General features: G+C 55.4%; 1 protein-coding gene across 1 annotated transcript in view; it reads right to left on the bottom strand.

The window, feature by feature from the left end:
* Positions 1 to 23,287, bottom strand: part of DOT1L (DOT1 like histone lysine methyltransferase) — a gene marked incomplete at both ends in the record, with an annotated part of 60,901 nt that overhangs the window by 13,183 nt on the left and 24,431 nt on the right. The window contains 15 exons of the mRNA XM_080713577.1: positions 828 to 953; positions 1,546 to 1,683; positions 2,052 to 2,153; positions 4,003 to 4,094; positions 4,708 to 4,821; positions 5,231 to 5,465; positions 5,561 to 5,680; positions 7,054 to 7,095; positions 7,526 to 7,632; positions 8,262 to 8,330; positions 11,737 to 11,816; positions 12,468 to 12,523; positions 17,595 to 17,657; positions 18,036 to 18,130; positions 20,239 to 20,467. Coding sequence (XP_080569703.1) covers positions 828 to 953; positions 1,546 to 1,683; positions 2,052 to 2,153; positions 4,003 to 4,094; positions 4,708 to 4,821; positions 5,231 to 5,465; positions 5,561 to 5,680; positions 7,054 to 7,095; positions 7,526 to 7,632; positions 8,262 to 8,330; positions 11,737 to 11,816; positions 12,468 to 12,523; positions 17,595 to 17,657; positions 18,036 to 18,130; positions 20,239 to 20,467 — 1,668 coding nt within the window. The remainder of the gene's footprint in view (positions 1 to 827; positions 954 to 1,545; positions 1,684 to 2,051; positions 2,154 to 4,002; positions 4,095 to 4,707; positions 4,822 to 5,230; positions 5,466 to 5,560; positions 5,681 to 7,053; positions 7,096 to 7,525; positions 7,633 to 8,261; positions 8,331 to 11,736; positions 11,817 to 12,467; positions 12,524 to 17,594; positions 17,658 to 18,035; positions 18,131 to 20,238; positions 20,468 to 23,287) is intronic.

Here is a 23,287-nt window from a genome sequence, read left to right as displayed (position 1 = left end):
TGGAACCTCTAAACGCTAATAAATCTGTTTTGGGACTATAATGTATTAAAGAAAAAAATATCTTTTTTTTTTTTTTTGGTGGTACTGGGATTCCTGGAAGCCCTTTTACTTCTGGGCTACACTCCCAGACCTATTTTTTTAATATTTTTATTTGGAAACAGGGTCTCTTAAGCCAGCGAGGCTGGCTTTGAACCTGCGCGATCCTCCTGTCTCCGCCTCCCAAGTGCGGGGATTACAAGCTTGCGCCACCACGCCCGGGTTAAAGAAAATATCTTTAAAAAGAGTATCAGAGCTGGGCGTGGTGGGCCACGCTTGTAATCCCAGTACTTGGGAAGCCAATACAGGAGGCTCGCAGGTTCGCAGCCAGCCTCAGGTACTTGATGAGGCCCTCCGCAACCTAGTGAGACCCAGTTTTAAAATAAAGAAAGAAAAGAAAAAAAAAGGCTGGGATGTAGCTCATTGGTAGATTCCCCTGGGTTCCATCCCCAGCACTGGGGAAAGCAAAAACAAAAACACTCAGCTCTGACTTGAGTGGGGTGGCAAAAGCCTGTGATCCCAGTATAAGGGAGGCTGAGACAGGAGGATCCCAAGTTCCAGGTCAGCCCCAGCAACTTATGGGGACTCTACTTCTGAAGAAAAAAATGAATAGGACTAGGATACGCTTAGAGGTACAACGACCCTGGGTTCAATTTCCAGTACCACACACAAAGTAAGTGAATAAAAGGCCTGCGGACAGCAGGACTGGGCAGGCGGGAGAGACTGAGCCGACCGTGCCACGGCACCCTCCCGATGGGCTTCTGCTCTGACGTGACAGCCCTGGAACCCACCTGCAGCTCCAGGCAGTGCCTCTGCTTCTCCGAGATCTGGCTCCTCAGGGCCTGCTTCTCCTTCCGCAGGTTCTCCAGGGACAGCGTGGACCAGTCCAGCTTCAGCTCCTCGCACCGCGCCCTGAGCTGCGGGCACAGGGACAGGACGTCTCAGCAGCGGGCCCAGCCGTGGGCCTACCCCATGTCTCGGATGCTAGTGTCGGGGGCCGGGGCTCCTGGAAGACCTGTGGCATTTGGTGTGCGGTGACCCAGATAGGACCCAGCAGGAGGCAGGCTCAGGTGCCATGACACGTCAAAGACATGTGGTTCCTGGCAGTGAGGCCACTGGGCTGTGTCCTGCTCCAGGGAGCTCAGCTGGGGCCAAAACAGACCACCTGACCCAGGACAGCAAAGTCTCTGGGACCCTCTTGGTCAGTGGCTGAGAGGAGCTCAGTGTGCCGAGAATCAGAGCTAATGGGCTCCCTGGACGTTCCCTGAACAAACCAAGGGCTAGTCGTGGGGCTTCCAGAGCCATGTGCTGCACGCGGAGCACAGGCTGTGAGAGCGCGGTCTGCGGACACTGCTCCACACAGGGACGCTCGGGGGCCGCCACGACCAGCCAGAGTCGTGTCAACGAGTCTGCAGGCCGCCAGCCATGGGAAGCCTGGCCTCCAGCACCCAGGCTGCAGGTCCAGCTCGGACGCCTGCCCTGCCCCGACACACCCACGCCTGCACACACCAGCTGCAGGCTCTGGCTGCGCAGCTCGCTGTTGTCCTTCTCCAGCTGCTCCGACTGCTCCCGCAGCTGCTGGTTGTGAGCAGAAATCTCCTTCTGGGCCTGGATCAGGTCGTTGTAGGTCAGCGCCTTCACACCCAGCTGGGGACACAGGACGGACAGCATGAGAGGGCTCCCGGGGCGCAGGGACGGCCCCCGGCAGTGAGTGGGGGCTCTGATGGCTGCAGGGGTGAGGACAGCAGGGCAGCGGAGGAAGGGTCCCTCCATTTCCCTGGGGACAGCGGAAGGTGGGGGCCTGCTGGTGACCACAGAGGAGAGAGCGAGGCGGGCGGTGGGAGATGCCCCACGGCAGCAGGCGAGCGGGCAGCGGGCCTAGGCCATTACGTCAGGTAGGAAGAGGCGTGCATAAAGACAGGAGCCCCTGGGCCTTGCTGTCCCCCGAGAGTCTAGGCTACATCTTGGACTGGGACAGGGAACTGGGACAGCCGGCACAACCTTTGCGCCACTACCTCATCCAGTTTCTGCTGGAACAGTCTCCTGATCTCCTCCTTCTGGGCCTGGCAGTGGCCAAAGAGCTGCTGCGCCGCGCCCAGCAACTGGGCGTTTTTCTCCTGCAGGGGAAGGCAGGTGGGCGACTCAGGGCCCGCCAGTGTGTGTCTCGGGGGCACATTAGTTAGTGCCTCCAAACCCCCACCCTTACTTTATTTTGTTGATGGTGCTAGTGACTGAACCTAGGAGCATCTACCTCTGAGCTATACCAACAGCCCTATTTTATTTGCTTATTTTTTTATTCTTATTTTTTGGTGGTACTCAGAATTGAACCCAGGGGCATTCTACATTCCCAGCTCTGTGTGTGTGTGTGTGTGTGTGTGTGTGTGTGTGTGTGTGTCTTTTTGTGTGTACTACGTGTGCGCACATGATACTAGGGATGAAACCCAGGGCATTCTACCTCCCAGCGACATGCTGAGCCCTATTTTTGATGTTTTATTTTGAAACAGGGTTTCACAGAGTTGCAAAGGACAAAGAAGTAGCTAAGGCTGCCCTCGAACTGCGATCCTCCTGTCTCAGCCTCCCTAATGCTAGGATTACAAACATGCGCCACCACTCCCAGCTTTTATCTTTTATTTTTAAACAGTTTCTCAGTAAAGTGCTGAATGGCCACCAACTTTTGATCTTCCAATCTCAGCCTCCCAAGTACTGGGATTCCAAGCATACATCACCATGCCCAGTTTTTAATTTTAATTTTTTCTTTTGGTGGTGGTAAAGGGAATTGAACCCAAGGCATTCAGTCCCCTGCCCAATTTTCTCTCTCTTTTTTACGGTACTGGGGATAGAACCCAAGGGCATTCAACCTTCGATCTACACCTGTAGCCCTATTTTTTATTCTTTATTTTATTTATTTTTTATGTTTTTTTTTTTTTGCAGGGCTGGGGATGGAACCCAGGGGCATTCTATGTTTGAGCTACACCCCCTGCCCTATTTTTAATTCTTTATTTTTAAAACAGGGTCTCACTAAATTGCAGAGGGCCTAACTAGCTGAGGCTGTCTGCAAACCGCGATCCTCCTGTCTCAGCCTCCCAAATGCTGGGATTACAAGCGTGCGCTGCTACGCTGGGCTCTCATTTCATTTCCTATTTGCGAACAGTGCCTCACTGATTGCTGAGGCTGCCCTGGAACTTGGGAAACTCCTGTGTCAAGCGTCCAAGTGGGATTACAGATGTATATCCTCTTATATTTTTTGTTTTTTTGGAACAGAGTTTCACTCAGTCATGGAGGGCCTAAGTTGCTGCGGCTGTCCATAAGCCTGTGATCCTCCTGTCTGAACCTCTCAAGTACTGGAATTACAAGCATGCACCATTACTCCCGGCCCATACCTTTTCATTTTCTTTTTTTTTTTTGCCGGTACTGGGGATGGAAACCAGGGGCATTCTACCTCTGAGCTACACCCCCAGCCCTAATTTTTTTCTTTTTGGGGCGAGTTTGGGGATGGAACCCAGGGGCATTTGACCTCCAAGCTACATCCCCTGCCCTGTTTTTTATTCTTTATTTTGAAACAAGATCTCACTAAGTTGTGGAGGGTCTCACTAAGTAGCTGAGGCTGTCCGCGAACCGTGATCCTCTGGTCTCAGCCTCCTGAATGCTGGGATTACAAGCGTGCACCACCACGCCCAGCTCATTTTTAATTATAAAACAGGGTCTTGCTAGGTTGTCGAGGCTGTCCTCAAACCTATGACCCCCTTGTCTCAGCTGCTTAAGAACTAGGAATACAGATGTGCGCCATGGTGCCCGGCTTGAGGGCCCACTGGGAGGACCCAGGCCGTGGTGACAGGGAGCACACCTCGCCTTGCGCCGCTGAGACTGTGCTTGGGCCCTGTGGGGAGACTCATGTCTGCACAGCAGAAGAGCCGCCACGGAAGCCACAGAAACTGAAACCATCTCCTCACAGTGGGTTACACGTACCTTCTCCTGATCCAGCAGCTGTTGCAGGTTAGCCTTGTACTGTGGGGTCTTGGTATAAGCCAGGAACTGCAAGTACTGAATCTTGAAAGATTCTAGAGAGACACAAAAAATTGCTTTGGAAAACACAGCAGCAGGGGCAGTATTTCAAGGCGTGTGCCCATGGCCTCCGCTCCCTGCAGTCTGTGGTGCCAAGCGTGGCCCCAGCCAGGCTCTGCAGGCCATCACAGGGTCCTGCTCTCCCTGCGACGTCACGTCTTCTCAGCCGCCACACCCAGGACGACCCTGCGCACTCCTGGCATTTAGCGGATAGCACCCATCAAGAAAGGCCTTGCTGGGCCCCTCCCCTACACAGGAGGTCACTCTCTGCCCGGGCATCCTGGGCACTGTAGGTGCCAAACAGCACCCTTGGCATCTACTCTCTGCAGACCAGGAGCTCCCCAGTCATGACAACCATCAATGTCCTTAGACATCGCCCAGGCTCCTGTGAAGTGAGAGTTGGCCTCAGCCTTTACAGAAACGCAACTGAGCCCCTGCAGCCCATCGGCAGGTCTGACTGGAGCCCTGCCACTTGAGGGCCCTGGCATGAGGCGCTAGGGTCACTGGCGACGAAGCAGCTCGGTACCTCACCCTGAGATGCACGGTGAAAACCATGAACCACGGCATTCAGAACCCATTCTGGGACTGCCGCGGGCCAGGGCAGCTCACCTAGCAGCTTCTGCAGCGCGGGCGGGGTGGGTGCCACCAGCAGAGGGTTGGGAGAGTGCCGCTGCACGCTCGGAGGTAGCTGGTAGAATGGGCTGTGAGGTGACCGGTACGCGTCTGCAGGAGAGAGCAGCGTCCGCACATCAGCCGCTGACTGTGCTCCCACGAGCCCCGACTGTTCTAGGCAACTTTCCAGCTCTGTAAAGTTGAGGCTCAGTACGTTTCCTGGAGTCCAGAAAACCCACCACACAGCACATCTTAGCAGTACTGACCACCCACCCAAAGACACCATCTGGCGGACGAGTGTGCCCGCTGAGGGTGTGTGCCTGCTAAGGTGTACGCCCTCCTGCTACTGAGCAGACCCGGCAGACTATACTCCTCCCAGTATGCCAAGCAGGGTGGGCGTGAGGGACAGGTGTCCAGAGACACCGAGATAAGGCTGCAAGACAGAGGGGCTGGAGGGGGCCTGCACAATGGCTGCAGCGCGAGGCCAGGGCCAGATAGCACGGTGGGGCAGGCTGCTCACCCTGGGGCGAAGAGGACGCCGTCTGGGACACAGTCTGGGTGTGTAGGAGATCTAATGCCGCTTGGTTTTTCTTAGGCTTACGCTCAGGGTTCGCAGTGTTCATTTTCTTGGGACGACCACGCTTCCGGCCAGCCATCTTCCTCCCTTTCTTGTTCAATTTCTTCTTTCGAGCTTTGGAGGGAGACGGCTTTTTGACGGTGGTCACCCCCGCTTTTTCTTCCTCAGCACCAGAATCCTGGCAGACAAAGGGGGCAGCAATGGCAGGAATGAGCCTCTGGCCAGCTGAGCAGCCGGGGGTGGGGGTGCCGCTCCGCCCGCCCGGGCGCTCACCACGGGGGCCTCGGCAGGCCCAGCCGCCTTGCTCTCCTTGCTCTCGGGGACCTTGGTGGGCGTGGTCGCGTTGCTCTTGTTCTCTCGCTGCTGCCGGCGCCGAGCAGCTTCCTGCTCCTCCTGAGGAGGGTTGGACAAGTCTACAAGGTGCCCACGGCCCTGGCAAGTCGGCTCCTCTCCCATAGTGCACGAGGACAGCAAGGCGCAGAGCGCTGCCCGCGGGCCTGGGGCTGAGGCCAGAGCGCACACACGTGCTCAGCAGGAAGGGCAGGACATTCGTGCACATGGACACCTGAGTTCCACCGGAGGCCAGGAAGCCTCTCATCAGTGAACCATGAGAAGAAATAAAACTACCTCAAAGACGAACGCGACCCAGAGTACCCTCAGGCCCAAGGACGGAGCCCGCCGGCCCCAAACACAGACTACTTTGCACCCAGCTCTTCTTCCCTTAACTGAGAGGCACTGGATGTTGTGGAATGTAAACACAGGCGTGACACACGCCTGTGAGCCAGGCGCTGGGAGGCTGACAGGAGGATCCAAGTTTGAGGGCAGCCTCAGCAACACAGTGAGACCTCTTCAAAATAAAAACATAACGCCAGGCGTGGTGGCGCACGCTTGTAATCCCCGCGCTTGGGAGGCGGAGACAGGAGGATCGCGCAGGTTCGAAGCCAGCCGCACGCGCTGGCTTAGGAGACCCTGTTTCCAAAAATGAAAATGTAAAAATGGGTCTGGGAGTGTAGCCCGGAGGTAGAAGGGCTTCCAGGAACCCCAGTACCACCAAAAAAACAAACAAACAAACAAACAAACAAAAAAACATAAAAAGCCAGGCAGAAAATAGATAATAAAAAATAAAAAGGGCCCAAGGTGGGAGATGTAGCTCAGTGGTTAATACCCCTCGGCACAATCCCCAGTACCATGCACACACACACACTCAAAAAAGAAGAGATAACTAGGAAATACCAATAGACTCTCCTGAAGACCTGCCCCTGGGCACATGAGGGAGGACACTGTCCCCAGAGGCCCAGGAACCACCACACCTGCTGGGCCCAGTCTGTATATGGAAGGGAAGAGGGCACTGCAGCCTGTCACAGACCTCCTCCAACTCTCCCCAAAGAATGGGCATTGAGCAGCCGAGCGCTGCACCCGGGCCGCTACCTGGAACCCCCGGCAAACACGGCTTTGAGGCCATACACGGGGCAGTGCCACACAAGAGAATCTGGCACTCGATGCCCCACACAGGTGCCCAGTCACCAAAAAGGCACTAACTAGCCCAACCTGTTGTCCAGGACCAGTAGCAACCAGAAGCTGCCCCGGCCCACGAGCAGTGAGCTGGAGCAGGGCAAGGGCTGGGCTGCAAGGGGAGGAGCAGGGCTTCCCCCAGGAGCGCCAGCCCTGGACACTCGGGTAGCCACGCCTCAGCCCGGCACCGTCGACCGCGTCAGAAAACCACATCTCTGCACTGTCTCGTCAGAGAGAAAGAAACACAAACTTACCCTGAGTTTTGGGTTTTTCAGGCTAGAAAAATAGTTTTCAAGCTAAAAAGAAGAGAGAATATTATTAGAGTGAGTCGTAAACTGGCGTGATAAGGTGACACCCCAAGCCCCTAGGGAGTCTGGGCAGCAGTCTCTGGGTGGACGCACGCGGAGTCCCGAGCATACCGCCAAACCCCAAGCAGTGGCAAGCCCGGGCGAGACACAACCCGCAAAGCTCAGCTGGGACCGGGGCAGTGGCCCATGCCTGTCATCCCAGCAGCTCCAGAGGCCGAGGCAAGAGGGTCCCTTGAATTACAGACCAACCTGGGCAAAACTGCAAGACCCCATCTCAAAAAAATAAAAGAGTGCAGCTATGGTCAGGCAGAGTCAGGCCTGAGAAAGTGTCCAAAGCAAGGCTCTGCTGCCGGGAGGCATCGGGATGGCAGGACCAGGACGCGGAAGCAGAGCTGCGCCCACCGCCCGTGGTACTCACTATGGTACGGTCAATGGTGTGTAAGTAGTAAGAGACTGGCTTCCCCGTCCACGACACGGAACCCTTCAGGGGCGACAGCTCCACAACACGCATGATGGTGCCGATGTCTGCGGGCAAGGACACGGGTCAGCGCCACAGCTAGAAGCGCCCTGACGATGGGGAAGGGGGCAGGGCCCTGAGCCACTGGCACACTCCTTCCTTCCCGCCAGCACAGTTGGGCACAGGGCCCGAGGCGGCAGGCAGGAGGTGCCAGGCCTGAGCAGCTGATTCCCGCCTGGAGGAGCTGGAAGGAAAAAAGTGATGAGCCCAACTGAGGGTCAGGAAGGGCCTGAGGAATGATCTGGAAACAACTTACAACTGCCAGCACTTCATGAAACCCGCTACTCCAGAGAGGAGAGCCAAAAGGGCCGCCCGTGTGAGGCAGCCAGCAGGAGACACCGGAGGCCTCCCTGTGGCTTCCTGCGCCTGTCCTGACCCGACTACTCAGGACCTCCTCAAAGCTACAGGTCGCATCCAGATTCTCCCCGAGGACCCTAAGGCACGGCGGGGGATATCTATCCCTATCACAATAACAGTCTGCTGGCCAGATTCTCTGCCCAGCACCTGCAGGGCCCGGGACACCTGCCCCTGAGGAACAAAGCGGTGTACAGGGTGTCGAGGGGAGCCTGGGTCTTCATGCACGTCAGGAGCTTGAAATCGCCCACATCAATAATTTTGCAATGTGAGGGTTTCTTACCACTCAAGTTTCTACTGTTTATTCTAAAGTTCAGAGGTGCAAAAGGTTTTGAAGACACGATTCTGCCACCTGAAACAAGAAAATTAATTACTGCTATGGGAACAACAAATGCATATACAAAACATGCAACGTACACGTGAGGGAGGACACAAAGAAACGGGAACTGCTGGACGCTGGGCTCTGTTATTTTCTTACAAGAAAACTATGCATCACCTGCCAGGTTTAAGCCTAGCTCTTGGGAGAACTGTTTTTATTCTTTTTTTTGTTGGTGGTACTGGGGTTCCTGGAAGCCCTTCTACCTCTGGGCTACACTCCCAGACCTATTTTATATTTTTGAAACAGGGTTTCTTATGCCAGCGCAGCTGGCTTTGAACCTGAGCGATCCTCCTGTCTCCGCCTCCCAAGCGCGTGGATTACAAGGGTGCGCCACCACGTCCGGCTTTTTTTTTTCTTTTTTAGTACTGGGCATTGTATCTCTGAGTCACACTCCCAGCCATATTTTTCAATTTTTATTTTGAAATGGGTCTTCCTAGGTTTATGAGAATCTCACAACTTGCTGAGACTATCCTCAAACCTGCAATGAAGCATGTGGAACCACCCTCAGCTGATACATATATACATATACATATACATATACATATACATATACATATACATATACATATTCTAGCGGGAGTGGTGACGTATGCTTGTAATTCCAGTACTTGGGAGGCTGAGACAGGAGGATCGCAAGTTTTCAGCCAGCCTCAGTAACTTAGTAAGACTCTACTTCCAAATAATAAAATAATAAATAATAAAATAAAAAGGACTGGGGATATACCTCAAAGGTAAAATACCCTAGGTTCAATCACCAATACCCCCGACACACAAATGTTGTGGCACTGGGAATTGATAGAAGGATTCTTCTTTTCTTTATTTTATTTTTTGCAGTACTGGGGATTGAATCCAGGAGAATTCTATCTCTGAGCTATACCCCCCAGCCCTATTATTATTATTTTTTATTTAATTATTATTATTTTTTAATTTTACTTATTTATTTTTGCAATACTGAGGATGGAACCCAAGGACATTCTACCTCAGCCCTATTTTTTTTTCTTTATTTTGAAACAGGGTCTCACTGAGTTGCAAAGTGCCTAAGTAGCTGAGGCCGTCCACAAACCACAATCCTCCTGTCTCAACTTCCCAAATACTGGCATTACAAGTGTGCTCCACCACGACCAGTTAAGACAAGGGGCATGCCATATGTTGAGCCAGACTCAGCAACTTGTGAGGCTCTCCACAACTCACACCCTGTTTCAAAATAAAGAAAAGAGCCAGGTGTGGTGGCGCACGCTTGTAATCCCAGTACTTGGGAGGCCAAGACGGGAGGATTGCACAGGTTCGAAGCCAGCATCAACTACTTAGTGGGGCTCTCAACAACTTAGTGAGACCCTGTTTCCAAATAAAATATAAAATAGGTCTGAAAGTGTAGCCTGGAGGTAGAAAACACCCTGGATTCCATCCCAGTACTACACACAAAAATAAATAAATAAATAAAAATAAAACAAAAAAGAAAAGCTGGACATGGCGGCCCATGCTTGTAATCCCAGTACTTGGGAACCTAAGACAGGCGGACTGCGGGTTCAAAGTTAATCCCGGCAAGTTAGCGAGGCTCTCAGCTACCTAGTGAGAATCCCCACTACCAAATAAATAAATAATAGGGCTGGGTGTGACTCAGAGGTAGAATGCCTCTGAGTCAATCTCCAGTACCACAAAAAATTAAAATTAAAATTAAATAAGCTGGGCGTGGTGACGCACGCTTGTAATCCCAGCGTTTGGGAGGCTGAGACAGGAGATTGCACAGGTTCGAAGCCAGCCTCAGCTACTTAGTGAGGCCCTGTTTCCAAATAAAAAGTAAAATAGGTCTGGGAGTATAATCTGGAGCCTCTGGGTTCCACCCCTAGTAACACACGCACACGCACATAAAATTAACAAGCAGTACAGAGGCAGTATGCCCTGGTTTCAATCCTCAGTACCACATACACACACAAAAGGGCCAAGGAACAGAGTGCGGAGGAACATGGCTATAATCCCAGGTACTTGGGAAGCTGAACTGGAGTACAGCATAGCAGGTTCAAGGCCAGCCTCAGCAGCTCAGTGAGACCCCGTTTCAAAATAAAAAGAGCTGGGAATGTAACTCAGAAATTGAACGCCCCTGAGTTCAACTCCCAGTAACAAACAACAACAACAATGGGGGAAAAAAGAAAAGGGCACAGAGCCAGCCTGGCAGGCTCAAGGGCGCCCGGGATGTCCAAACAGCAGTGGCAGCAATGGCTGCTACCCAGTAAGCACAAAGGGGCCAGGAGGGGAAACGACGCTCTCCACAGATCCCACAAGCACCCAGAGCAGCAAGGGTCACTGTCCTACTGCAGCGCCCCGCACAAGCTTGGATCTGGGGGGTCTGCGCAGTGAGCAGGCCTTCTGAGGGCACCACCATGTAAGATCGTGGCCTGCCTGCCACCACGAAGGGTGGGGCCACCCTGCCCCAGTCACAGCCAATCCTGGCTCACAACCCAGGGTGCAAAGGGCAGGCGATGCGTGTGAAGAGACACGTCCAAGTTGTGTGAGTCCCACAGACTAGGGACTCGACACTCAGAAAGGGAGTGTTGAAAACAGCTGGGGGTGGGGCTCAGGGTAGCCCGCGGTCAGCGCTTGCTGAACACGCGTGAGGCCCTGGGCTCACCCTGCAGACAGAGGAGGGAATGGGAGGGAACATGTGGCCACGGCAGTCACTGTGCAAGGCCCAGCAGAAACGCAGCTGGAGCGCAGGAGCCACTGCGCTTCCTCTGCGGGGTCGGAGGGCATGGCTGGATTAGGCATCCCTGGTCTTTGGGGACTGTTGACTGGTGTTTACTGGCACATAGACAGGCATGCACGCATACACCCAGCCCTGGCAGCAGCTGGAAACTTTTATGCTGGGTTAGCTCAGCCTGTTCCTCCCTTGGCCTGGTGGCCTCCCCAGAGTGGAGGTGACAGGAAGCTGACTCCGGGAGCCAGGACACGTGGGGACTGAAGCAGCAGCAGCTGGCTAGAGCCGCACCGCTGCAGGCCCTGGCTGAGGGCTTGGGACCTGCGGGCGGGAGGAGGCCAGAAGTCAGTCTCACTCTGGGAGTGCTACAGCCCAAGCCAAGGTCATATCCAAGAAGACCCCCAGTGCCTGTCCCCACTGGAGGGCGATGGCATCTGAGGGAGGCCCCAGGTGGCGTGCCCCTGAATATGTAGGGAAAGGGCTGCTGCAGCTTGGACAGACAGGAACCAAACCCCCAAGCAGCAGATTCCATGTTCCTGAAAGAAAAGCCAGGGCCCATGTTCTCAAGCAAAGCGTGAGCCACTTCCCGGGACGCCCCGTCCACAGCTAGGCAGGGACCCCAGCGTGGTGCAGCCCTGCGGAGGCCCAGAGCTGCTCGAGAGTCGCGAGGCTCGGAGGGTACATTACCTTCCTTCATGTTTGCAAACCGCTCCTTCAGCTGGTGATCCACCTCAGGACCAAAGGCGAAATTATTCACAAATATAACACTGCAAAACAACATTCCAGTTGAGCGAGGGCGGGCCCGCTTCCGTGCACAGGGCTCCACATGGAGCACGGCCTGCGCCGGCCCTCGCCAGGCACTGCCCGCCCGCCTGCCCGCCCACCCGCCGGGGATTTGAGGACAGCAAGGCCAGAAGGGCGGCGGACGCCAAAGGCCCTGCAGAGCGAGCCACGCAGACTGCACTCAATGCTCGTGGCCAGGACCCTTTCTGGTCCCTCACAGTTCTAAAGTGAAGGACACGTGGGAACGTCCACTAGCAGCCACACACTGACGATAGGGGAGACACTAAAGCCACAAGCAGGTGGCTGCTGCGACAGGAGGGAGAGGCCAGGAAGGGGACACTGAAAGCCGTCCAGTGCCAGGCCAGGACGCACACAGCAGCAGCATGCGTGGCTCACGTGGTACTGACAACCTCGTAACGAGGACAGCTGAGGACACTCATGGGACCTGTGGACAGGGCCCGGAGCCAGGGGCAGGAGTGGGGCTGCTGCGGCAAAGAAGCGCCCGCACACGCCTCCTCCGCTGCCCCGCCGCTCTCCAGGAGCGAAGAGGAAATGACGACCCAGACCCGGACGGCAGGTGGGGACTTGGGAACGCCGGGATGCCCGCGAGCTCCGCAGCCCAGGCCCAGCCGTACCTCGTGTTGGCGATCCGCTCTCGCCACTCTTCTGAGAGGAAATCGCCTCGCTCCAGCTGAGAAAGAAAACACACGTGTTACTCCGGGCGGCTGCCTGGCTCTGTGACCTGCCCCCACCTGAGCACTGTGAAGAAGACATGAGGTGAGCAGAGCTGCTGGGTGGAAGGTGCGGGAGCGGGCTTCTCCCCAGGGCGGGCTGCTTGGCGGAGAGCAGTTATGGCGCGCTCCGAGCACGCCAGGCGACGCTTTGTGGTTTCTTGACCTAAAGCCTAACCACAGGGCCCCATCCATCCCAGGACCAGAGGCCACCAGCGGGAGCGCCTGCTGCGCCCTCAGCCAGGCCAGCTCCTCTGCTGTGCACACCCACACAGGCGAGGGCGTGTCCAGGACCCCCAGGGCTCGGATGGTGCCACAACGAGCGTACACACGCGGAAGCGAGGCGCTGGCAGGGGTCGCGCGCACTACCACACGTCTAACCTCAGTGCTTGGCAGCAGAACCCTTGCCACCACCCAAACCTCACAGCGAGCTGTGTGCGCGCACGCGCATGTGTGTGTGTACACAACCCAGGAGCATTCTGCTGGAGCTATACCCCAAATTCTGCTTCTGAGCTACATACACCCTAGCCCAGGGCCTCACTAAGTTGTTGGGGCTGGTCACAAATCTGTTATCCTCCTGTCTCAGCCTCTCAAGTACTGATTTCCAAGTGTGTACCACCAAACCTGACTAAGAAAATAGTTATTTTCTTACTGTCCAAAGCAATAACATTCAGAAAACCAAGCCACTTAGTTTTATCATTCTTTAACACGACTGCCAACTTCCATTTCTGGGTATATGCCCTTGAGAAGTAAGAATGCACCCACTCTCTACACAGATGCCATCAAGGCGGCGTAACCAGGAGCCTGAGAGGGGACCGGCCCAAGCCCCCGGATGCATGCCGGACAGGCACAGCAGTCCCTCCCACTGATGCTCCGTGCACTGGAATGTCAACCACAAGGGGGGACGTGGACGGGCCTCGAGGACGTGCTCAGCGAGAGCCACACAAAAGGGCCACATGGTGTGTGGTTCTACTGACAGAAAATATCCAGAACAAGCAAATCCAGAGACAGGAAGTGGAAGCGGGCAAGGGGGAGGGGACGGCCAGCTAGGGGGTCACCGCAGAAGCCCACGTTGGGCGGGGTGCCGGAACATCCCTCCTCACATGGGTCCACAGGCCAGTGCCCACCCACAGGGTCTGCCTCCCTCGGGGCAGGAGGGCCTGAGCAGGGGACCTGTGAGCACACGGCTACGCACCCTCCCTCCTGCAGCCAGTACAAGATGCCGGCCACAGGTGCAATGTGCTGACACATCTGTCTTCTGGGAGATACCAGAAGACGTGGCACCGAGGCGTGGAGGCCGACCACGCATGCCTCTGTGTCCTGCCTCCAGGCCGAGGACCTCCCGTCCGCTCCTCTGCACACCCAGGAGCTGTCTGAATTCCCCTTGCTCTGCACACACATCATCAGCCTCAGGGTATGACTCGGTGGAGGGCCCAACAGAGCCCGGAGACTCCTTGCAGGCCTGCGCTGTGCTCTGAAGGCGCTGGGAAGCTGGCCCTGACCTTATGGGGGCTCCTCAGCCTCCCTGAAAGCGGGGGTTCCCAGGCCTGAAGTGTTGGTACAAATGGTTTCTGCTCAGTCCCTGTTCTCCTATGGAGTTTACATGTAACCAGGCAGAGGGGCCATGGACCCTGTCCCCCACAGCACCGGGGGGGCTTCTGTGAGCTCGGTGGGGACCACAGTCACAGCCCGTTGCTGGGAGGAAGCAGTCCTGTGCAGCTCCTGGGAGAGGATTCTGGGAGCCCTGCCTCCCCTCCCCAAGCCTGCTGCTTCTCCCCACTGCTAGCTCTACTCTGTGTCCTGTCAATAAGAGCCCTAGCACGGCAAGGCTGATGGGGTGCTGAGCCCCAGGGTCTGCACAGGGGTGCACTAGGCCCAGAGCGCTCCTGCAGCCCTTGGGCTTCCCTGGGTCTGGGCTGTTATCTTTGGGACTCACACCACAGGGTTAGAGGTTGTCTAAGCCATGCTGCTGCCTGCACAGAGCCACAACCTGTTCACATCCTCCCAGGTAGACACCACCCCAATCAGTGGTCCTGACCACCCACAGGCCTGAGCCGGGTCCCTTCCTGCGTGGGAGGCTGCGGGGCGGGCCAAGTTGTCTCTGGCTCGCTCGCTACAGCCAAGGACTTGCCAATTAGCAACTGCTGGGAAGATGTGCCTGGCCTCTGAGCCCCAAGGTGGGGCCCGGACCTGACCTCAACATAACTGAGTCCTGTCAACTAAGAAGCCAGGCAGGGACTGAAGGCAGCACGGATTCAGCGGCACAACACAGTTCTCTGTGGAACGCCACCCCAGCGGCCCTCAGCACTGTGCATTGTCCTCACCACGGAGCACACGTCAGGAAAAGGGCTGGGTAGCAGGCCAGCGCCCCTTCCCCAAAGGAAGACTTGGCTTCCAGGAGGCACCTCCTCCGGGGCAGACTACCCCAACCCACAGAGGGCTAGGAACACCACAGGCGGGTGAAGGCCCAGCAGGAGGCCACGGCCACGAGTGGCTCTGCCGCTCGGCTATCCTACCGACATGCCAAACAGCCGGCTGATGACCAACCACGCCTGACCCCAGCATGGGAAGGTCGAGTGATGTGAGCACCAACAGACGCAGCCCTGGAGCCATGTCCTGGGATGGGGCGCCTGATGGGCTGCTACGCAGGAGCTGCAGGCAGACGTTGCCCCCTCCCTGTGCAGACAGGTGTCAGGTCCCAGCATGTTCATCCAGGAAAGAGGATGCTACACGCAGGGCCACTGGACCTCTGCAGAAGCCAGTCCACACTGTGCTCTCTGAGGCTGCAGCCACCCAGATCCCCGTGGGCCTGGCATCTGACATGTGAACACCACGCCCACTATAAAGCACCAACACCACAGATGTGAGCCTGGGCCCATCTAGGTCTCCTGGGCAGGAGCTCTGACTGAGGGGGAGGTGGGCTGGGCCTAGCAGCCCAGCTTCTGGCAGCCATTCTGGGCTTAGCCACTAGAGGGAGCAGATCAGCCAAGGCTGCAGTGCAGGGTGGGGACGGCCTGGAAAAGTACACTGGGCTATTTTTAGGCTCCTCCTGGCTTTTTTCCCCCCTCTTCCTTTCTTGAGTTCAGAAGGCAGGACTTGCAGCTTGCCAACCAGGGCGCCATGTCAAAGCCACAGACAGGCCTTTTCAAATATCAGGACACAAGTTCCCGCCAAACGGAATGTTAAAACACTAGGCAAGCCGGGTGTGGTTGCACATGCTTGTAATCCCAGCATTGGGAGGCAGAGACAGGAGGACTGCGGTTTCTGGATAGCCTCAGCTACTTAGCTAGGCCCTTTGCAACTCAGTGAGAGCCTGTTTCAAAAAATAAAAAGACTAAAAAATAGGGTTGAGGGTGTAGCCCAGAGGTACAATGCCCGAGTTCCATCCCAGTACCGAAGGAAAAAAAAAAAAAAGGCAAACTCTCCTGGAAAAGGGCTGGACATCAGCAGGACGTTGGCAGACAAGGGAGCAGAGGCTGGAGGCAGAGGCAGCACTGTCACCTACTGGCCCCGAAGCAGCCAGGTCTCTGTGCCCTAAGGCCACGCAGAACAGCACCCTTCCCCAGATTCTACTCCCAGGCCAAAGTGAGACCATGAGCCCCTAATCCTGCTGAGCCCTGCAGTGATGCAGCCATGCTAATAGTACTACCAGTTACGGCACTGGCGCCAGCCCCGAGCCGGGCACTGCCACTGGTGCGTGAGGAGGACGAGCCAGCGCAGGGAAAGTCACTGGCGAGCTGGCCAAGGCCCACACCGGGAACAGCAGCATCAATAACCTTCACTCTATGTGCTAGGAACTGCTTGGATCTCACACCAAAGTATCCAGTGTGCTCTGGTTTAATAACAAGCCTTTTAGGGAGTCAGGGTGTCTTGGGAGCCTGGGGATCCATCTGGAAACTTTCCAGCTGAGTGCCAGGGAACACAGGGCCCTGGGTAGGAAGAAGGGTCCTGGAAACAGAAGCCAGCCTCGATAACAAACAGAGGCCCTTGGGCACAAGAGGCACGGGAGAGGCCCACAGGTCCGGCCCCTGCTTCTCCCTGAGGGGAGAGGACTGCAGAAGGGGACTTCACTAAGGAAGGGGAGTGCGCGCTCAGCCCAATGCCTAGGATTGCAGGTCCTGGTCCAGAAGAAACAGGGCAGAAGCAGAGGAGAGTTTTCCTAGCTTGGCGCGGAGACCACGGTGCCCAATACCGAGAGGAGACGGCACTGCAAGAGGACGAGAGACGGGCATCGCTGCCAGCACAGGGCAGAAGGGCAACAAGACCTCAGTAAAGAGAAGCCAAGGCCAGCTCAACCGTCCTAACCCAGCATCTTCAATAGTGGTGCTGGGGGCGATCCACTGGTAGGGCACTTGCCTAGCAGGTAAGGCCCAGAGTTTCAGCCCAGCACTGCAAAACAAAAGATTCAATAGAGCTGAGCGCGGTGGCGCACGCTTGGAATTCCAGCATTTGGGAAACCGAGACAGGAGGATCACGGTTCGCAGACAGCCTCAGCTACTTAGTGAGGTCCTTTGCAACTCAGTGAGACCGTTTCAAAATAGAGAATAAAAATTAAGGCTCAGGATGTCGCTTGGAGGTAGAATACCCCTGGTTCTGCCCCAATACTGAGGAAAAAAAGATGTAATAGGCTAAAGAGTAAACATCAGATGATCCTATCCTCTCTGTGCCTCAACCGGCCTCAGGGAAGGAGCTCTGGTGTCCACACGCAGGCCTGAGGGCAGGGACAGGACAGCCTCCACCCAATACAGGGCACAAGGCAGGGGAGCTGGACCAGAGGTGGCCCCACAAACAGGAAGATGAGAAGAGGGGATCTCTGGAGAACACCGGGGCTGCCCCAGAGCCACAAGTCTCTCTCCAGCTAGGGCTGGGGGTCACAACACGCTGTGAAGGACAGGCCCATGACAGAGGCTGGAAGGCCTGGAAGCCCTGCACGCCAGGAGAGTCAACATGGCAAGGAAGGAGTAGGGTCGGGAGGAGGGGACAAGGGCCAAGCTGGCCCGTAGCCACAGGGCATGGAGCGATGGCACTCACTGTGTATTCTGCATGCTTTTTTCCATACCATTTCATCCACTTCCTGAACTCTCGGTCCATGGTCTGGAAGGGAAAGAAATCGCATGGCTCGTTAGAAAGCTGGTGGCCAGGAAGCAAAGGAGAGATGCCACCACCCACATGCCCAGACATCCTCAGCTCCTCAGGGTCCCCTCTGCTCTGCAGCCGACACGGGCTGGGGTGGGGTGCCACCTGCAGCATGGCCCCGCTGGGAAGCACAGCACTGAGTCGGAGTGAGGGTACGGGCACCAGGCTGGGGAGGGCAGGAACCGGCCCCTGTGTTCTGCCAGAGGGCAGAGTCAGGGCGTTCCCAGCTCCTACTGGGAACACCTGACACGTTCCATCTCGGGACAATGGAACCAAGTGCACAGGGGCCCTTCAGACCCTCCTCCTCGAACACACACACGTGCACAGCCCACTCACCTCCGCGTACTTGGCTGGGATGTCCGCTTTCTCGACTCCATAGTGATGTTTGCAGTTGGTGGCCGCAGCGACCTGGAGGACAACCTGCCCCACACCTTCAAACAGAGAGAGAGGCGTCAGAGGCCTGCTCAGGCTTTGGAGACCCACCTGCTTAGGGCCACCAGGAGGAAAATGCCACTGGGGGAAGTCCCACGCCATAGTTGGGAAGCATGAGACACGATCATGGCCGCTGACATCAACATGTGAAATTCATGGGATTCCTAAAATCCCATGACATCCTAGGGCCATTGCGACACCTCAAATGAACCCAGCCAGGCAGAGCCCCCACCAGGGCATAGCCCTTGGCCTTGGGGAGGTAGCTCTTCAGACACAATCGTAGCTTCAGGAGGCTTGGCACCCCGCCACACACACCCCCAGTTGTGCCACAGCGCTGTGGTGGGTCAGACCTAAAGCAGCCCCAAGAAAGCTCAACAGGAACCAACTGAGGTCTGATCTGGGACACGAAATAGAGCAAGGAGCCCCAAAAGCTGGAGATGACATCTGCAAGGGCTACCATCTCGTGGCACCCATGTAGGGCCAGCATACCACTGGTCTGAGCAGAAGCCAGAGAGAGCTGGGTCTACAAACACTGGGCCACAAGGCCAAGCCTGACAAGCACCAGGAAGCTTTGGGCCTGTGCCTCCTCCAATGACAGATCAGTTTCCCAATCAAGGCTGAATGTGACATTTTCAAATGATACAAGCTTGATATTAAGAACCACAGAGAGCAGGGCGTGGTGGAGCACGCTTGTCATCCCAGCATTCGGGAGGCTGAGGCCAGAGGATCGTGGTTCGCAGACAGCCTCAGCTACTTAGTGAGGCCCTCTGCAACCCAGTGAGACCTGGTTTCAAAATAAAGAATAAAAAAAAAAAAAAATAGCCGGGCATGGTGGCGCACGCTTGTAATCCTCGCGCTTCGGACGTGGAGACAGGAGTATCGCGCTGGCTCGAAGCCAGCCTTGCTGGCTTAAGAGACCTTGTTTCCAAATTTTAAAAAATATATAAAAATAGGTCTGGGAGTGTAGCCTGGAGGTAGAACGGTTTCCAGAAAACTCAGTACCACCCAAAAAAAGGGGGGAGTGCAGGGGGTGTAGCTCCGAGGTCGAATGCCCCTGGGTTCCATCCCCAGACTTGCAAAGAGAAGCCAGGCGTGGTGGCGCACGCCTGTAATCCCAGCATTTGGGAGGCTGAGACCAAAGGATCGAGGCTCAAAGACAGCCTCAGCTACTTAGTGAGGCCCTCCGCAATTTAGTGAGACCCTATTTCAAAATAAAGAATAAAAAAATAGGGCAGGGGATGTAACTTGGAGGCCAAATGCCCCTGGGTTCCATCCCCAGACCCACAAAAAAAAAAAAAAAGAACCACAGAAGCATGGCACGGTGGCACACACTTGTCATCCCAGGACTTGGGAGGCTGAGACAGGAGGATGGCAATTTCGCAGACAGCCTCAGCAACTTATGAAGCCCTCCACAACTTAGTGAGATCCTGTTTCAAAAAAATAAAGAATAGCCAGGTTTGGTGGCATATGCATGTAATTCCAGCGCTTGGGAGCTGAGACAGGAGGATTGTGCAGGTTCGAAGCCAGCCTCAGCTACTTAATGAGGCTCTCAGCAATTTAGCAAGACCCTGTTTCCAAATAAAATATAAAATAGGTCTGGGAGTGTAGCCCAGAGGTAGAAGGCCCCTGGGTTCCATCCCCCAGTACCACCAAAATAAAAGAAAATAAAATAAAGAATAAAAAATAGGGCTGGGGAGGGATAGCTCAGAGGTAGAATGACCCTGGGTTCAATCGCAAGTACAAAAAAAAAAAAAAAAAAAGCACCACAGAGGTAGAGGAGCCAAAGGCACATAGGAGAATGTAAAACAACCAAGAAAGTACAAAGCCAGCCAGGTGCAGCGGCACACACCTGTCATCCAGCACTTGGAAGGCTGAGACAGGAGGATCGCAGGTTGAAGACAGCCTCGGCAACTTAGCGAGACCCTGTTTCAAAATAAAATAAAAATAAAATAGGGATGAGGGTAGGCTGGGTGTGATGGCGCAGGATTGTAATCCCAGCATTTGGGAGGCAGAGACAGGAGGATCATCGTTCGCTGCCAGCCTCAGCTGGCTAAACGTCCTCCTGGCTAAAGTCTTCTCCAAGGACATGCACATTCGGGCCTCTCACCGCTGCCCAAGTCCACGAACAGGTCATCCTCGGTCATCTTGATCTCGTCAATCATCTGGGCCACCAGGTCAAAGGACGTCTCCCCGTACACCTCGGGTGAGAAGGGCTCGTAGTTGTTGAGCTTCTCTGGGTCAGTCACCGAGTGGTTGTAGACCTGCTGCAGGATGTGCCGCAGGAGCCCGTTGGACGGCCGTGTGTTCAGCTTCATGGGCTGGGTGGTGCCCTTCCACTAGGGGACAGGAAGCAGCACAGGACACGTCACGCATGCCACAGCAGGCCGAGAGTGCCCACCCGGAGTCCCTGGGCCAGGGATTGCCTCAGAGGCTAGCGTGTGCCTGGCATACTCCGGCCCTGGGTTCCATCCCAGAATCATAAAAAAATAGAAAAAACCATATTGGAGGTGTGCACGCACACACATATGTTTCTGTGTCTGAATGCACAGGGAGGCATCACCCAGCTTGTGTCAGCTCAGACAGGGGCTAGGGAAGGAGGGGAGAGGCCACATGCTTTGCCCTCTTCTGCTGTTTGGCCAGTTTATGCACTGGTTCCAAAGGTCAATCTATGACCCCTAAGCTCCTCAGGGGCAGAAGTCTAAGGTACTGCCTAGCCGGGCGTGGTGGCGCACACTTGTAATCCCAGCAGTTGGAAGACTGAGACCATAGGATCGTAGTTCGAGGACAGCCTCAGCTACTTAGTGAGGCCCTTTGCAACTCAAGGGAGACTCGGTTTCAAAATAAAGAATAAAAAATAGGGCTGGGGGTGTAGCTCGGAGGTAGAATGCCCCTGGGTTCCACCCCTAGTACCGCCAAAAAAAATAAATAAATAAAAATAAGGTACTGCCTGAAGTCTCCAGCCAACCGGGCATGATGGCCCACATTTGTAATCCCGGTTCTTGGGAGGCCAAGACAGGAGGATCACAGGTTTGCCACCAGCCTCAACTACTTAGTGAGACCCTCTGCAAGTTAGTGAGACCCTGTTTCAAAATAAAGAATAAAAAATAGAGCTGGGGATGCAGCTCGAAGAATGTGCCCCTGGGTACAATCCCCAGAACCTTTTTTTTTTTTTTTTTGCAGCACTAGGGATGAAACCCAGGGGCATTCTACGTCCCACACAGACACTCCAACCCTATTTTTTGAAACCGGGTCTCACTGAGTTGCAAAGGGCCTCACTAAGTAGCTGAAGCCATCCATGAACCATGGTCCTCCCATCTCAGCCTCCCAAATGCTAGGATTACAAGTGTGCAACCCCATGCCTGGCTCCCAGTACCTCTTTTTTTTTTTTTTTTTTTTTGGTGGTACTGGGGTTCCTGGAAGCCCTTCTTCTACCTCCGGGCTACACTCCCAGACCTATTTTATATTTTTGTTTGGAAACAGGGTCTCTTAAGTCAGCATGGCTGGCTTCGAACCTGTGCGATCCTACTGTCTCTGCCTCCCAAGCGTGAGGATTACAAGCGTGCACCACCACACCTAGCCCTAGTACCTCTTAAAAAAAAAGTAGTCTCCAGCCCGCAGGCTCCCGGCCTACCAGCAGGGCGACTTCACACAGGAGCACCTGCAGCCCAGGCAGAGATGGATGAACCTCCTCTTAAGAGAAGAGGTTTGGCCTCATCAGCTTGGGCTCTGGCCTCAGAAAGGCTCTTCACCCAGAAGTGCTGGCCACTTCCCAGCCCAGTGTCAGGCCCTGGACTGGCCTCTGTGGCCAAGAACCTGTGCTGATTCCTGCAGGGACGCCCTGACAGACATGCAGGCTCTCACTTGGGGGTCTAGAACCCTCAGGATGTAGGTCCTGGGCCTGCAGAGTCACTGTAAAGACCATCATGGATTCTGACAAGCAGGGAGGCACAGCTCTGCTCTCCATGCCCTCCTGAGTCAGGGCCAAAGAACCTCAGTCACCCACAGCACGGGGACTAGAACGTACAGCCCTGCTGGTGAGACAGGCGACCTCCATGTGAGGGAGCTAGAGTCGGGGAACCAGCCAGGCATGGTGCTGCACACTCATCATCCCAGTACTTAGGAGGCCGAGACAGGAGGATTGAAGGTTCACCACCAGCCTCAGGTACTTGGTGAGGCCCTCCTCAAATTAGCGAGACCCTGTTTCAAAATAAAAAAGGAACACTGGGCATGGTGGCGCACGTTTATCATCCCAGCATTTGGGAAGCTGAGCCAGGATTGTAGTTCGCGGACAGCCTCAGCTACTTAGTGAGGCCCTTTGCAACTCAGTGAGACCCTGCTTCAAAATAAAGAATAAAAAATAGGGCTGGGGGTATAGCTTGGAGGTAGAATGCCCCTGGGTTCCATCCCCAGTACCAAAAAAAAAAAAAAAAAGATAAAAAATAGAGCTGGGGGTGTAGCTCAGAGGTAGAATACCTGCGGGTGCAATCCCCAGTATTACACAAAAATAGTGCCAGGGACCCCAAGACCTGCTCCCACCAGAAATAAAATTGCTGGGATTCTCAGAGCCAAGACAGCAGGCTGGGTCAGACTCCAAACCTCGCCTCCAGCCCCAGCTCCAGCCCCAGGAGCCACAGAAGGACCCCAAGCCATCTGTCTCTGCACGCGCGGGGACCCTTACATGCTTGCCTGACTGCGCTGACTCCCCGTGGTCAGCAATGGTGATGATGGCCATGGCCAGCACCACGCAGGCGGCCACCAACCGCGGAGCTGCACGGACTGTGGGAAGCCAGGACCAGGGAGCAGCTCAGCACTGCAAGGCTTGGAGGGACCCTGGAGGCCACACGGCATCCTCCTCAGGCTCCCCCAAAGGCAACCTCCTCCAGAAGAGCCCCTCTGCTTCAGGTGCCCATGACGGGTGAGGGTCTGCCAAGAGCCCCACACCAGGGAAACCTGCACTTTCAAACAGCAAGCTCTGCTACTCCTTCCCAGCCTGCCAGCTGTGTGTGGTGTGTGCCGGTGTGGCCAGGGTCTCCGGGGTCAGGTGAGCCAGCTGGCCTGGACAAGGACAAGCACCGAGGGCTAAGCTGGAGACAGAGGGCAGTCCTCAGCCCAGGTATGTGCTGGCTGCCTGCACTCCTGCCGTGGCCACAAGGGCG

The sequence above is a fragment of the Muscardinus avellanarius genome, assembly GCF_963383645.1.
Source record: "Muscardinus avellanarius genome assembly, chromosome: 16".
NCBI lineage: Eukaryota > Metazoa > Chordata > Mammalia > Rodentia > Gliridae > Muscardinus > Muscardinus avellanarius.
This window is presented reverse-complemented; position numbering and strand designations above follow the sequence as displayed.